The following is a 15,670-nucleotide window of genomic DNA, read 5'->3' as shown; positions in this document are numbered from 1 at the left end:
CCCCAGTGTGTGATGTTCCCCATCCTGTGTCCAAGTGTTCTCATTATTCAATTTCCACCTATGAGTGAGAATATGTGGTGTTTGGTTTTTTGTTCTTGCGATAATTTACTGAGAGCCACCATGCCTGGGCAACATTGAGATTGATTTAAAGAAATTGATTAGGGCTGGGTGTGGTGGTGCACACTGCTTATCTCAACACTTTGGGAGGCAGAAGTGGAAGATTTACTTGAGCCCAGGAGTTTGAGACCAGCCTGGGCAGTATAATGAGGCCTTGTCTCTACAAAGATAACAATAAAAACATTAGCATGGCATGATGGTACGCACCTGTAGTTCCAGCTATTAAGGAAGTTGAGGTGGGAAGATTGCTTGAGGTAAGGAGTTTGAGACCACAGTGAGCCATAATCAGGCCCCTGCATTCTAGCCCTGGGTTGACAGAGTGAGACCCAGTTTCATAAAAAGAGATTGATAAGAAACTCTTGATGCAACTCATTATAATTTTAAAATGGAGACTAATTCTTGATATTACCTTAGCAGTGTGTCCCCGAGAAAGTGTCAGAGCCTTTACCTGGACCTTCGCATGAAAAAGGAAACAGAATAGTCAATGTACAAGGAGAAGGTGAGAACCGTATTTTATTTAAAAAGTCATTTGATGGAGGCCAGGTGCGGTGGCTCACGCCTGTAATCCCAGCACTTTGGGAGGCCGAGGTGGGCGGATCACGAGGTCAGGAGATCCAGACCATCCTGGATAACGTGGTGAAACCCCATCTCTACTAAACATACAAAAAACTAGCCAGGTGTTGTTGTGGGCACCTGTAGTCCCAGCTACTCAGGAGGCCGAGGCAGGAGAATGGCTTGAACCCAGGAGGTGGAGCTTGCAGTGAGCGGAGATACCACCACTGCATTCCACCCTGGGCGACAGAGCGAGACTCCGTCTCAGAAAAAACAAAACAAAAAAAAGTCATTTGATGGAATGTTTCTTTGAAAATATGAGCACCAATAGAGTGTAATAGCTAAAGAAAGTGTCCTATTAACTGTATAATAAGTAAACGAGAAGTGAAATGGTGATAAGTTGTGTCTGTAACCAAGGGTCAGCAGTTGATACTATTGGGAGTACCACTAAAGGAGCTGAGTTGTGAGTTCTATTTTAAGATACTCTAAGACCTGAGGCAAGTTAGGAGAGAGGGAAGAGGAAATGAATAAAGAGAAAGAAAGAATGAGGAGAGCGGAGTGCACATGGAATAAATAAAAAAGCATATGCAGAGGTAAGTAATGGAGGACAGTAAAGGCAAATTGATCTGTAGAAGAAGGAAGAACATGGTGTTAGAAACAGGAAGGAAGATAAAGTGAGCTTCCAGTACCAAAATGTGTCAGAGAATTAGAGTAACATTTTCCTTCTCTTGCTGTCATCCTCACTACTGGGGAGGCATTAAGGATTGAGGCACCTCACCACACAGACCTGTGTTTTATCTACCATAGATGAACATCACCAAAAATGGTCAGCCATGTGTGGCTATAATTTGTTTTTATAGAAAATGTTGTAACCTCATAGGATAGTATCATATAGGCCAAATTAACATAATTGAATAGTGTTGGGTGACGTATGGAGAAGAAATTAATTCGAGAAGTTATTGCCTGATTAAAAGTTCATTAGAAACATTATGGCTTATAATGTAGTATTAAATTGAGGGACATAATAGGGAAGAAATTGAGGCTAGGCCAAAAGGGCAATTAGGGTAAACCAATATGGAAGCACATCAGTGTAGAACAGGGCATTCAAATTGTCATGAATGAGTTGAGGAGCTTCTGGAAGGTGCACATTCTGATTCAGCGGGTATGGGAGTCTGCATTTCTCATGAGTACTCAGGTGATTTTGGTGCTGGTCCTTGGACACAGCTCTGAATAGCAAGGGGATAGCCTTCCTTTAGAGAACTCTGGAAAAAGAACCATTGGAGAGCAATTTAAAAAATAACAGAATCCAGGGAAAGCATTAATTTCCTTTTATTTCTGAGCATGATTCTAGCCACAGGGGAAGGAGAATGAGATGAAAACAGAGAGATTACAGGTGTATACTACTGCTGAATACAGATGAAAAAAGTGGTCACAATTATCCATAAAAAGCAGTTAGGAAGGGAAGCATCAGGATGACAGTTCTAAAAATCACTTTTTCAAAGGAAGAGGGATTGTGAAAGGACACGGAGGGAGGAAAGAAAGACATTTGCTGGGGTCCTGGGAGTTGAAGCCAAGTAAACTTGAGACAACTCACTTCCGGTTGCTTCAGCATATGCCCAGTCTCACAAAAGAGGTTATTGCTGTGGAGAGTACTGGAGGGAGGAGGGAGTGCTAGAGTTGGGGTAAACCACAGCAGCTCATTTCACTTGATAACTGTCAGGCCTCAGAGAGAGAAGTTTCACTGACATGAGTGAATAAGATGTGATTAAGTTGCATATAGATGCTTTGACTAATTTTTTTTGAGACAGCCAGTTCTTTGATATGATAGCTGTTTTATAAAAGTCCTTTACAGTGTAAGATAATACACCAAACTTAGTTAATTTTAGAAGCAATCATATTATAAAATTCATTCTGTGAATACCAAAATTCTCTTTTTCAAGAAATACTGCACTGATTTTGAACTATAAATATGTATTCGTATCCAGCAAGTCTGTGGTAATTCAGTGTTTTCTTTTTTGATAAATATTTTGATATCGGAAGCTTATTCGACATGGTTTATTTTATGTGTTTTATGGACCACCTTGCATGAGTGGATCAAGGAGCTCTAATTCAAAGCCAAATGAGGGGACAGGAGAAATGTAGGTGCTGCAGTAGCCCATGTGATCATGGGAAAAATGAGTAGTTTGATTAGCTGTCATTTCATAAGTGTGTATACTAGCTGATCAATGTAGAACACTTTCTTTGATGAGAGGTGAATCACACATTCACCTGAACTGTCATCCCAACTCTGTATTTCCTCAGTGACAAGACAAGGGGAATTTGTTTGTGGCATGCTGGCAGCAATGCCTCTGATGTGTTGAGTTAAAATACTCTGTACATTCACCATCAGCTTTGACGTCGATTCCCTCAGGTTTGATTTGCTCCTCTGTTTAATGGTCCCTTTTCTCCTCATCAGTCCACGTGTTCACGGTGATATCCATGCTTTTCTATTTTAGGTATAGGCATTTGAAACATAATCTCACTACTGAAATGTAAACTGTGCATTTTAGGAATCCTATATTCCTATTTTCCTCATTATGTTTCTGTCATGTTGCCGTCCTAGGCAGTGAAAAGAAGCCAAGAAGAACCCTCAAAACCTTAAGTAATTATTTTTATAGCTAGGCATGAGAATTCAGCTCGATAGTACCACTGCATGAATGTTTGGTTGGCCCTGTCATAGTTACATATAATTGATGACATATCCCCTTTGCTTTGTAGGGCCTCCTGCAAAACATCCTTCCTTGAAGGTAATTAATTATGCATATTTTTGAATCACTAACTCCATGTTGTATAAAATATATATGATTTATGAATCATTTTCTTTTAAAACCCATTCAGCCTAGCACTGAAGTGGAAGATCCTGCTGTGAAAGGAGCAGTACAAAGAAAGAATGTACAGACATTCAGAGCAGGTACATTTAATGGAACACTGGAAATAAGTACATTCAATGATTGGAAGTACTCACATTATTCTTATTCCTAATTCTATTTGTTCAAAATTGAATGGAAGGCATTGACATAAATGTTATTGTTGGTATCCATATTTGAATAAAAATAAATTTAGAAGCATAAAAAAGATTTTAAAAATGTAAGCTTTAAGTCAGATGTTTCTCTTTTAATGTTTTGAATAGCATGAAGTTTTCAGTATAAAATTTTTATACCTGTCAGGGATTCAAAGCAGTGAATTTTGAGACTCCAAGATATTTCCAGTGAGTTAAGTGCTAGTTGGAGTTCTGATCTTTACCTAGAGGAAAGCTTTACTTATTAACATGTCAGATTCTGTTTTAACTGTAGAGGCTTGCTGCTAGTGTTATTACACTGATGATCTGAAGCCAATCAGATGTTCTAATGAGCAAGACTGTGTGTGTAGGTGTATATATAGCTGTGTGTATGTGTGTGTTTGTGGCATCTTTGACTATTAAAAATGAGGAAAGTAATGATTCATTTATAACTGGTAGACACAGTCTTTTAAAATGGTGATTTTGAGACTTTTTGGTGTTAAGGTTTTTAAAACATGATTGCATAGAGGCTACCGACATCATAAGTTGGTTGTTTTTCATTTCAATGCCCTTTTGAAATCTTTAACTATATTGTGATGCTCAGAAATTATATGCAGAATTTTTTATTTGTGTCCTACAATGGTATGTGAGTGGTTATACACTTTACATGCCTTTCTGCCACTTTCTTTGGTGTATTTTGTATTATATTTTCCAGATGTATCCACATTGATATGATTATCTCCGGTTTAATTCATTTTACACTTTTCATTGTATTCCCTTATACCACTTTACCACATTTAGTTAGACTCTCCTGTTGCTGATAAATGAAGAAAGAAAGAAAAATAAAAATAATGTCAGATTAAGTGGGCTTTTCTTTAATCAGTTTGTATCTATTAATATTTACTATATGAGAGTTTAAAGTTGAAAAGTTCAGAATACAAGCATGCACCACCATATTTTATAAATGCCCTTAGAACTGTGACTCATGAGCCTTTAGCCTATGAAGTTAGGACAATTCATTTCTCTGAAGAAGTTTGTTGTGCTGTTCTCAGAAAAGAAAACTGAAAATAGCAAATGATATTGTCTTATTTGACCTCCTGGACATCTTTGAATGAAACTGCAACTCCAGGGATACTCAGATCAAAATTCAGAACTAATGTTTTGAGCAATATAGTTTGTGAATGTCCAGTGGATCATGAGCCCTTGATGGGAAAATGACCTTTCAAGTTTCACTTTTGCATTTTTTGCTCTTTTCCTTGACTTGTCTTAAAAGCTTAAATTCAACCATTTTATTTTTACAGAAACCAGAATATAACTTTTAAAATTTATGTCTGTCCTGTCTCACGGTGTTGAGTACTCTTCAGATCTTGTGTGAACATAGACTTATGTGGGAACAATTAGGTTTTTTGTTTGTTTGCTTGTGTTTTTGAGACAGAGTCTCGCTCTGTCACCAAGGCTGGAGTGCAGTGGCTCGGTCTTGACTCATTACCACCTCTGCCTCTCAGGTTCAAGCAATTCTCCTGCCTCAGCCCCTCGAGTAGCTGATACTACCTGCATGTGCTACCATACCCTGCTAAATTCTCTATTTTTAGTAGAGATGGGGTTTCACCATGTTGGCCAGGCTGCTCTCAAAGTCCTGATCTCAGGTGATCTGCCTGCCTCAGCTTGCCGGTATGCTGGGATTACAGGCAGGAGCCACTGTGCCAGGTACAAATAAGATTTTTAAGGCTATTATGTTTTATAGAATTCTTTGGTCTATGTGAATTCTGAAGGTATTCATGCATTGAGGGAAGATCATCTCAGTTTAATGAAAGCAGTTTTTAATGTATATTCATTAAAATTGTTTTTGAAGTTTTTGTCTCTAGTGCGCAGAAACACACAATATTGTCATGGGTATTTGACCTTAATGTGTTTATGCACAAACTTAGTTATTCAAATATTTTCTTATCCCTGAAGAATCCTAATTATTAATAAAACAATTTCTCATGGAAAACAACATATATAATAGAGATTGTTGAGTGATAAAGTAAATTGCAGTAAATAACAGAAGCTTAGAACAAGTTAAGTAAACTTGTCAGAGTTAATAGCAATTACAGGACTTTTAAAATACATTAGACCATGAGGGAGTAGTGTGTTTGTGGGGTAGAGGACATCATGGTCCTGCTTCAGTGAAGAAAGAACTTTTACACCTTATTACAATTTGTATTACTATTTACATTCTAATAAAAACTTTATTTTCAGATATTTTAGATTATGTTTCTACTAGTTGAACCATCAATAGTAAGACTTTTCAAAGATTTGGGAAGTTGTGAGTTGATGATAAATATCTGTATCACCATCCGTGATCAAAAATCAGACAGCAACTTCAAGACTTTGGACACGCGAACTTCATAGTTAAAGAAAGGATTAATCTTGGAGCTGTGTTTTTATCAGGGAATTATACTCTTCATTACCTCTGTGAATTGCAGTTATTAGAGTAGAAAGAGAGCAAAGAAGGGAAACAAACATAGAAAATTTTATTCTAGATTACCTCAGTTGGCTTCATGCTACCATAGTTCTGGCTTTTAAAAAGTCATTTTGTGGTCAAATGTACTTTGTGTTTACTCCCTTTATGCAGCCTACAACCAAACAGAATGCTTCTTAGCAAGGCATTTGTATTCTTCCCTTAAGGAAAGCAACATATAAATAACAAAGAGAATGAGGAGAAAGAGTAATTTCATTGAAGTTGGTATTTAACATAAATTTGTGTGTGGGTCCCATGATTATATTTAGAATTTTGGGCCTGGAATAGAAAACCAGCTGGACGTCTACAGATTTCCTACTCAAACACAATGTGCCTTTGTTTTATTTTTACATCTCTAATGTTGCAATTATTAGGTACAACTGTATGCAGTGTCACTAAAAATACCTTCCAAAACCAAATATTAAATAATGCCTATGGCTTTCTGTATTATAATGTTGATTTCCCCAATATTAATGGGAACCATTGAGCGTTTGCCTTGTGGTGTCTCCTCAGCTGTATTCACACATTCCATCACCTTGTCTTAATGGATAATCATGCACTATGAGTATGGGTTTTCAGAAGAACTGTATCATTTAAAGATAACACAGGAGCATCAAATTTAATTCTGCTAGAATACCTGGTCTATTGATTAACTGCATCTAATATGGGCTCTACTTCACATACAAGTTAAATTGAGTGCCCTTAATCAGTCATATGGTCAGGTCAACAGTAATAAATTATGCAATATTTTTTCACCCCTATAGTTTTAATTTCTCTTTCCCCTTATGTCTAGAATTAACATTTTATTTTAGAAAACATGATGATAATCTTCTAGAGTAGTGATGACAAAGTATAAATCCAAAGTTTCTTACCTATGCAAATGACTTGTTTGCTTCTATTTTCTCATGAGCTTGGTAGATCCAGGAAACAGAACTTTTAAAACAAAATCCCCATATGTGGCTGGGCGCGGTGGCTCGTGCCTGTAATCCCAGCACTTTGGGAGGCTGAGGCGGGCAGATAACCTGAGGTTGGGAGTTTGAGACCAGCCTGACCAACATGGAGAAACACATCTCTACTAAAAACACAAAATTAGCTGGCCATGGTGGCACATACCTGTAATTCCAGCTACTCGGGAGGCTGAGGCAGGAGAATCACTTGAACCTGGGAGGCAGCAGTTGTGGTGAGCTGAGATTGCACCACTGCACTTCAGCCTGGGCAGCAAGAGTGAAACTCAAACAACAACAACAACAACAACAACAACAACAGCAGCAACAGCAACAACCACCACAAAACCCAAATGCATTTCCTTGGCACAGTAAAACTGAAACAGAAAAAGTGTAAAGTAAATACAAGTAACTGAAACAGTTTATGTATATTATTTTACTTCTCATTTGATAAAATTTGTAAAGTAATGAGCACAGTGTATTTCTCCAGGGACCCAGATATATACATTTATTCATTCAATAAAAATTCATTCTTATAATGGCCACTGATACTTATATCCTAAATATTTCTGAAAACATCTCCTCAGGCCTGCATCATCTTTGCAACACTGCCTTATATTTTATCTTTGTTCATTGATTTATATGCCTCAGAATTTTATGCTCCTCACAATAATTAGAGTTAATTATCTCTAATGCAAATAGATCTGTGAACCACTCCTGAATACCTATGTCCAAGCATCTTAAAGTTTTACATAAGGATTTCAGAAACCGATTTCTGGGTTGGGCATGGTGGCTCGTGTCTATAATCCCAGCACTTTGGGACGCTGAGGCAGGTGGATCATTTGAGGTCAGGAGTTCAAGACCAGCCTGGCCAACAAGGCGAAACCCCGTCTCTAATAGAATACAAAAATTAGCAAGTGGTAATGGCACATGCCTGTAATCTCAGCTACTTGGGAGGCTGAGGCAGGAGAATTGCTTGAACCTGGGAAGCCGGGTTGCAGTGAGCCAAGATCATGCCACTGTACTCCAGTCTGGGAGACAGAGTAAGACCTTGTCCCAAAAAAAGAAAAGAAAAGGGAACTGATTTCTGCCCAAATCTCCATCTGTAGCCCTTTCCCCATCTGCCTTTTTCTCTGGAATTACTGAGCTGCTGGTAATGGCCCCCTCACCATTCCTCTTTTGCAGAGAAATACATACTCTTGGAGGCTTCTCTCCCTCTCTTGTTGCTGCCTGGCATGTGCTCACCCTTTCCTGCCCTCTGCCTCACTTAATCTGGCTAACCTTACTCTCTAAGTCTCAGCTCATGCATGATCTTTAGGAAAGCCATCCCTGACAGCTTTTATTTTCCTTCCTTATACCCCAGTGCCTAACACTTAGCAGGAACTCAATAAGTAATTATTTAGCAAAATTAAGACTGTTTATACAAAGATGATTCAAAAGATTGTCCTCTACAGTCTAGCAGCAAAGGGGATCGACATGTAAAGACATGATGTGCAGTTCAGATGGTAAAGTGACACTGGAAAAATTGACAAAGTACTAAGGGACTCCAAGGAAGCAGACACCTGTGTGTGTGGAGAAAGATAGCTAGAATCAAGGAAGACTTCACACAGCATTCTGAGCCTTTTTTTTTTTTTCTTTTTCTGTTGTTGGAGACAAGTTCTTACTCTTATCACCCAGGGTGGAGTGCGATGGTGTGATCGAGACTCACTGCAATCTCAAACTCCTGGGCTCGAGGGATCTTCTCACCTAAGCTTCTTGAGTAGCTGGGACTACAGGCACATATCACCATACCTGTCCAATGTTTTGTAGAGTCAAGGTTATCTGTGGTTCCCGGGCTGGTCTTAAACTCCTGGCCTTGAGCAATTCTCCCATTTTGGCCTTCCAAAGTGCTGGGATTACAGATGTGAGCTATTATGCCCAGCCTACTTTCTGAGTCTTAAAAGATGAAAATAAATTTTTCAGAATAGTAGGGGAAAACATATGCGATGTAAAAAATGGGGTGCACACTAAGGTATAAATAACAATAATTTTGCAAATTATTAGTAACTGCCAACTCAATTAGTGTCTTGTTAAAAAGATACTGTTATGAAGTATAGTAAAGTGTTACATTGTATATTTTGACTGTATTTCAAAATTTTGTTTTGTTTCTAACAGTTTTGTTGATTTATGTTGGGTGGAACGATTTGTGAGTGACCCTGAGATTTCATATGGCTTGAACCTGGTGATATCTAGTGTCTCCCCAAGTGGTTTGTTGAAGTTTTGGATGATTAGAAGTATTTCTTAAAGAACTAAATATTTCAGTAAACATTAAGCTTCATTGAAACTCTCAAAATATAAAAGACAAAGAAATGTTATTCTCTATTTATTTTTATATAGATTATAGTCTTTATCTAACTGTTCTTAGTTCATTTGAACTAAACCAATGAATTTGTCAACAGAACAAGCCTTACCAGTGGCTTCAGAGGAACAGCAAGAAAGGCATGAAAGAAGTGAAAAGAAGCAACCACAGGTATATGAAAATTTAAGTTTCTTGTTTAATATTGGGTTTTGTTTTTTTGCTTTAGTAACAAAGCATAGTCCAAATGACATGACCTTTTAGACTATACCTTTAGAATCCGATAGATCACAATTTTATATTTAATTTTTAAAACATTTTAACCAGTTGTGAAACTTAAGATGTTCTTACTATCTCTAGTAACTATTAGTTATTCTGGTAATTCTTACCATCTCTAGTAACTCATAGCTGTCTTTACCCTTGGAATTGAGGCAAGACATTTTCAGAATTATCTTGCTCTTTTATTTTTATAACCTTACTCCTAATACAGAAGGTAACATGAAATACTGGGTCATATTATTAACGAATAGAAATTACGAACAGTTTAACAACAATGGCCACTGAGTTAAAGTAGTGTTAAAGGAGTCATCATTGCCAGTGGTTCAAATGTTGCAGTTTTATATTGCTGGTCACCAGTGCCGAGGTTAAAGATTTATTCTGTTTTGTGGTCACCATTTGACTTCTGTGTCTGTGTTCAGGGAGTGAATGGGGTCATAAAAGTCAACCCAGTTGCCTATTAAGAGAATCCTACCTTGTGGAATGGGACCTTTGGTGTCAGGGTACAAACGATAACTTTATTTTGACGTAAATTCATAGTAAATGTTACTAAAATTTAAAAAATCCATCCACTATCACTAGTGGAACTTAAAATATATTAGAAATGGATATAAGCAGATAATCCATCTAGATACATAACACTATCATAGTATATTATTTGAATTAGAATTTAAAATTTTGCTTCCCTTTCTTATTGGTGTTCAGTTTGGCTCTTAATAATTCAGTGTTTGCCTAGTCTCTAGTTAATCTTCAGAAATATACACGTACTGTAGGGGCTCACTTTTTCTGGTATGCTGAGGTAAAATCTTTGTAAGAGAGGAAGATTTTATAATACTACCTATCAGCTTTGAATTCATTTCTGGTAGATTTTACACATAATGCATTAAGTTTAATCCAAACAAATGCTAAGAGTTCAGCTTGCCGGTTCATATTTCTGTCCTATGTTAAGCCAAGGCAAATTATTTTTCACTTTTTAGTTACAATCCCATAATTTAAGAGTGGCAACACATAGATTAAGTTTCACAGTTAAATTTTAATTATTTTCTAGTATTTTTGTTTATACTTGATTAAAGCTAATTTTAAAACACGCACTCTGACAGAAAAGACATCTGAGAAACAAAACAAGCAAATTTGTTTTCCATTTTGCACCTGCCAAAAAAAAAAAAAAAAGTCTCAAGAACCAGAACTGGGTAAGAATTGTGATAAAGGGAATAATCTGTCTGTATATTCATGACTTTCTTTAAAATTCATTACAAACAAGTTCAAGCTGAATCTTGGTGAAAGTTTTGAAAACTCCAGAATTACTGCTTGCCCTGAGGAAGAGCTCCTACATAGTAACTCTAAAGAGGGAGGAACAAAAAAGGAGTGCCCCCTGATCTGATGAATCAGGTCCCTGATTGTGAGGAGGAAGATGCATCTGGAGGGTCTAACTCTGTGGCATTCCAGGCAGCGCCTGAACAGAGGAAGCCCATGTCAAATGTCTTTTTATTCCATTCTCACTCCAGGTCCCTGAAATACACTTACCAGTCATCTTCTAAGCTTCATTTAAATGAAAATAAATCAGACTATAAAAATGATAGCAAACCAGACACATAGCTTGTTTCTAACACAGATGATGAATATTTTTGTAATGATACAGAAACCAAAAAATTAAGGAACCCAGTAATTATGATTGAAATGAAAGATGATTAAGAGTTTGACATGCAAATGGCAAAAAATGTAAACCCAGATACCACTAATTGGATATTGGACATTAGGCATTGGCCTCAGTCTAGAGATCCAGAAAGTCTTTTTGATTTGTTGTTTACCCACCCTAAAGAAATGAAGCATATGATTCAGATAGAAAGCCACAGTATTTCTGCTGCTACAGATACTTATAAAAACAGAAAACCAATACAGCGTTTATTCCAGCAGCCACTATATGGCAATCCCAGTGCTAACAACTACAGAAGCATGAATCTTGAATTGTAAAATGTGAGTTATTCTTTGCCACATAGTGAGAGAACATCAAAAATACAGCTAGAAGACTTATGGGAAGATATTCCAAGGTCACCAACATGGCACATGAATACTTATGTAACAAACCTGCTTGTTGTGCACATGTACCAGAACTTAAAGTATAATAATAATAATAAAAAAAAAAAGAATGAGGTAGGCATGTTACAAGTTGAGTTCCTGGCTTTGGAGAAAAGCAAGTCCAACTTCAAAAAGACCGAGGTTCACTTGCTGCTTCTTTTTCCTCTTTATCAATTATTTGATTTAGTCAAATTTTCTATTCAAGAAAATCTCTTGTGTACAGTTACAGTGGGGTTATCTAAATGTGTAAATATGTGTCAAAGTAGATTAGTTCTGCTATGTAAATAATGGTTCTGGAGAATGTTCTCGTAATGTTTGTTCATTAATCAACCTATGTCTCACTATCAGTCTTCCAAGTGGCGTATGAGCTGGGAAACTAATTCAGCCATATACCATGTGACCTTCTGAACCAGATCAACATAAAGAAATTGCTAAAGAAACAAGCTCTAGATTCTAGATACTTCTTTCTGTATTCATTTAGAGATGATTTACATTTATTTAATGATAGAATGGGAATACAATGGAAGGGAAGCAATGACTGAGACAAACCACAGAAACACATCTAGCCTTGAGAGTTGCAATGAATATTCCCAGCCAAATGAGTCTGTTTAATGTGTTTTCATGCATGCAAGTTTATCTGCTTAGCTCAAACTGTTTGAACTTACAGTCCCATCATGGTTATTTCCAATATTTTTGAAAACAAACATATACTTACACATATTTTAAAAAATCACCACTCTGCAATATTTCTGTTGAATCAGACCTTACATTATGTTGTTTAATAAAGTATGGTAAGTTTTTGCATGTATGATTTTTATCATATAAGAAGCATAATTTCTTAGCCAAAAATTTAGCCTTTGACTCTTCAGTAGAAAGTTGAGTTCTGTACATTGTGTTCTAAAGATAGACAAAAATCTAGAGATTTTCTTCTTTCAAAGTAAAAGCAGATGAGGCCTTTTTCCACCCTCTGAGGCATTAAATTGCTTTGCTCAAGTTAGACTTTTAATATATCTGACTAATTTGATAAATTTATCTGGTAATTTATGTAATTCAGCAATATGGAATTGTATCATGTTATATGGTGCCATGAAATGCTAGTGTGAATGCCACCTCAAGAGCTCTGGATGAAACATTTAATATGTCTTGGTTGCTTTGACTCCCATTATCAGTAGATAATGGGGTTAAAGTAGGTAACTGTACCATATGTTTTCCACCTATAAACTTTTGTGGTAATTGAATGTGAAATCTGGGAAGCATCTCATTTTCCAGAATTCTGCACTAGAAACTCAGCAGTTTCACTCTGCTTCTTGTGTTGTGGCAAACGTTGGTTCCCATAATTCAAAGAGAACCTTTACTTTTTTGATACCACAGGATTCAAAAAAAAAAAAAAGAGAGATAAAAGGCAGTGGGGAAAAGAGTAGCTCAGTACAGAAAAGGGAAAACTTCTTTACTGTTCCTGAAGGCCTACAAGGTCACATCCTCTTAATCTGGCTATTTCATGTAAAATCCGGGTAGTAAAGACAGAAGACATATGTTATGCCTGTGTCTTTTTATTTCTCTGTTTCTGCCGGCCAGACAGCATAAAAATTTATACCAGATAGCAAAGAGTGGATGGGAATAAAAGCACAAAATGGAGAAGAGCCCTTTTTGAAATTTTAGAAAATTCTTCTATTCACTCAAACAGAAATGAGCAGAGTTGACAAAAATTTCGATGATAAAATAAGAGTATCTTATAATAATTATGCATAATGATAAAATTAAAGTAAGCACAAAATACTTTTATCATTAAAGTGGTGATAGTTAACCTGAATCAAGTGAAAAAAGTCTGGGAAAAAGTTCTTTTTATTGAATAAAATAATAACAATTATTCCTCATCTTACTTTTATTAAAGGTCAAAGAAGGAAATAATACAAACAAAAGTGAAAAAATACAACTTTCAGAAAATATATGTGATAGTACATCTTCCGCTGCTGCTGGCAGATTAACCCAACAAAGAAAGATTGGGAAAACGTATCCTCAGCAATTTCCCAAGAAGCTGAAGGAAGAGCATGATAGGTAAGCCTATAGCAGTGTGTTTTTTTTTGTTTGGTTTTGGGTTTTCTTTGTTTGTTTTTGTTTTTTTGAGATGGAGTTTCTCTCTTGTTGCCCAAGCCGGAGTGCAATGGTGTGATCTCAGCTCACTGCAACCTCTGCCTCCTGGGTTCAAGCAATTCTCCTGACTCAGTCTCCCTAGTAGCTGGGATTACAGGCATGTGCCACCATGCCCGGCTAATTTTTTGTATTTTTAGTAAAAATAGGATTTCACCATGTTAGCCAAGCTGGTCTCGAACTCCTGACTTCAGGTGTTCTGCCCACCTCGGCCTCCCAAAGTGCTGGGTTTACAGGAGTGAGCCACCGTGCCTGGCCGCCTATAGCAGTATTTCACAGGAGATAATTGTCATTGTGCTATAAACTAATTCAAAATAGGACTAATATTCCTTATGATTAACAAGTTTTATATTTTTACCAGGGGTATTTAGCCCTGCCTGGTAATGAGAAAAATGCAAATTAACATAAAATAAGATATATTTTGTAAAGTCATGCTGATATTTAAAAAGTAATTACTAGTGTTGGCAAATGTGAGGAAAAAGGCATTCTCATATACTGTTGGTATAGGAAATTAGTAAATTATTTCTGAAGGGTAACTTAGTGCTGTGTATCAAAATTTCAAATAGCCTGACATCCCTTTAACTCAACAACTCCACTTCTGGGACTAGATTTCACAGGAAAACATAACTGGTGTAAACATACACATACTTATTAAGGGCATTAATTATATATTACACACAATGAACAATAGGTTAATGAATATATAAAATATATGTAATAAGAAGGTGAATTGAAAGTATTAAGAAAGAATTATAAAAAGTGTGGGGAAACAGATGTTAGACTCTTTAGCCTAGTTTTGGATGACAGTTATCTGCAGATATAGTTTGTGTGAGAGACATCGGAAGGTGTCATCTCACTCTGTAAATCATTTAGAGAAACACCTGCAATATTTCATAAAGATGAAAATTGATTTCTAGTGAACTTACATGCTTGTCAATAAATAGTAACTTTAAAAATTTAGTTGATTGTAAATGGTCTTTTCTAATTAGGGAGTAATTATGACTGTGTGATTTAAAAAGGTAATTTTGAACCTGTAACTTTACTGAATTATCTCCGGTATCCTTTTTTCTAATATATATTAGAGTGACTAGTAACAAAAACTTTAGCAGAATATTCTTTCCTTACTACTTTTCAAGTATATGCATTCTTTTGAAGATGTTGAAGTGAGAAATTAAATATCTGAGAACTGCAAAAGAAAAATAATCCAGAACATAGAAATTGTATTAGGATAATAAACAACATCTGCAGAGGTATATCACAGGATGAACTCTTTATTTTTTAACAAAATGAATTTTAAGATAAATGTCTTTATCTGCAGATGCACCTTAAAACAAGAAAATGAAGAAAAAACAAATGTTAATATGCTGTACAAAAAAAATAGAGAAGAATTAGAAAGGAAAGAGAAACAATATAAGAAAGAAGTTGAAGCAAAACAACTTGAACCAACTGTTCAGTCACTAGAGATGAAATCAAAGACTTCAAGAAGTACTCCAAATCGGGTAAATCAATCTTTGGTAAAAATTCTATATTTTAAACTTTATCTTATCACTGTTACTTATAATATCCACTTGATTTAATATATATTGTTTAGGTCTAAATCCAGAAATGTTATCTCATTTTTAAAAATGAATGATGACACTTACAGGTACAATTCTTAATATTTATTATAAATCTTGGCATCC

At 36.1% G+C, this 15,670-nt stretch overlaps 1 protein-coding gene across 2 annotated transcripts in view; it reads left to right on the top strand.

Moving 5' to 3' along the window:
• Window positions 1-15,670, top strand: part of LOC109028262 (putative ankyrin repeat domain-containing protein 20A2) — a 43,540-nt gene that overhangs the window by 25,603 nt on the left and 2,267 nt on the right. Inside the window, exons 9-14 of one of the 2 annotated variants that reach the window (XM_055378994.2) lie at window positions 532-616; window positions 3,427-3,455; window positions 3,547-3,619; window positions 9,592-9,662; window positions 13,732-13,895; window positions 15,307-15,487. In XM_055378994.2, the coding sequence (XP_055234969.2) occupies window positions 532-616; window positions 3,427-3,455; window positions 3,547-3,619; window positions 9,592-9,662; window positions 13,732-13,895; window positions 15,307-15,487 (603 nt within the window). The remainder of the gene's footprint in view (window positions 1-531; window positions 617-3,426; window positions 3,456-3,546; window positions 3,620-9,591; window positions 9,663-13,731; window positions 13,896-15,306; window positions 15,488-15,670) is intronic. The other variant, XM_055378995.2, reaches the window with a different exon arrangement.

The sequence above is a fragment of the Gorilla gorilla genome, chromosome 12 (genome assembly GCF_029281585.2).
Source record: "Gorilla gorilla gorilla isolate KB3781 chromosome 12, NHGRI_mGorGor1-v2.1_pri, whole genome shotgun sequence".
Taxonomy (NCBI): Eukaryota; Metazoa; Chordata; class Mammalia; order Primates; family Hominidae; genus Gorilla; species Gorilla gorilla.
This window is presented reverse-complemented; position numbering and strand designations above follow the sequence as displayed.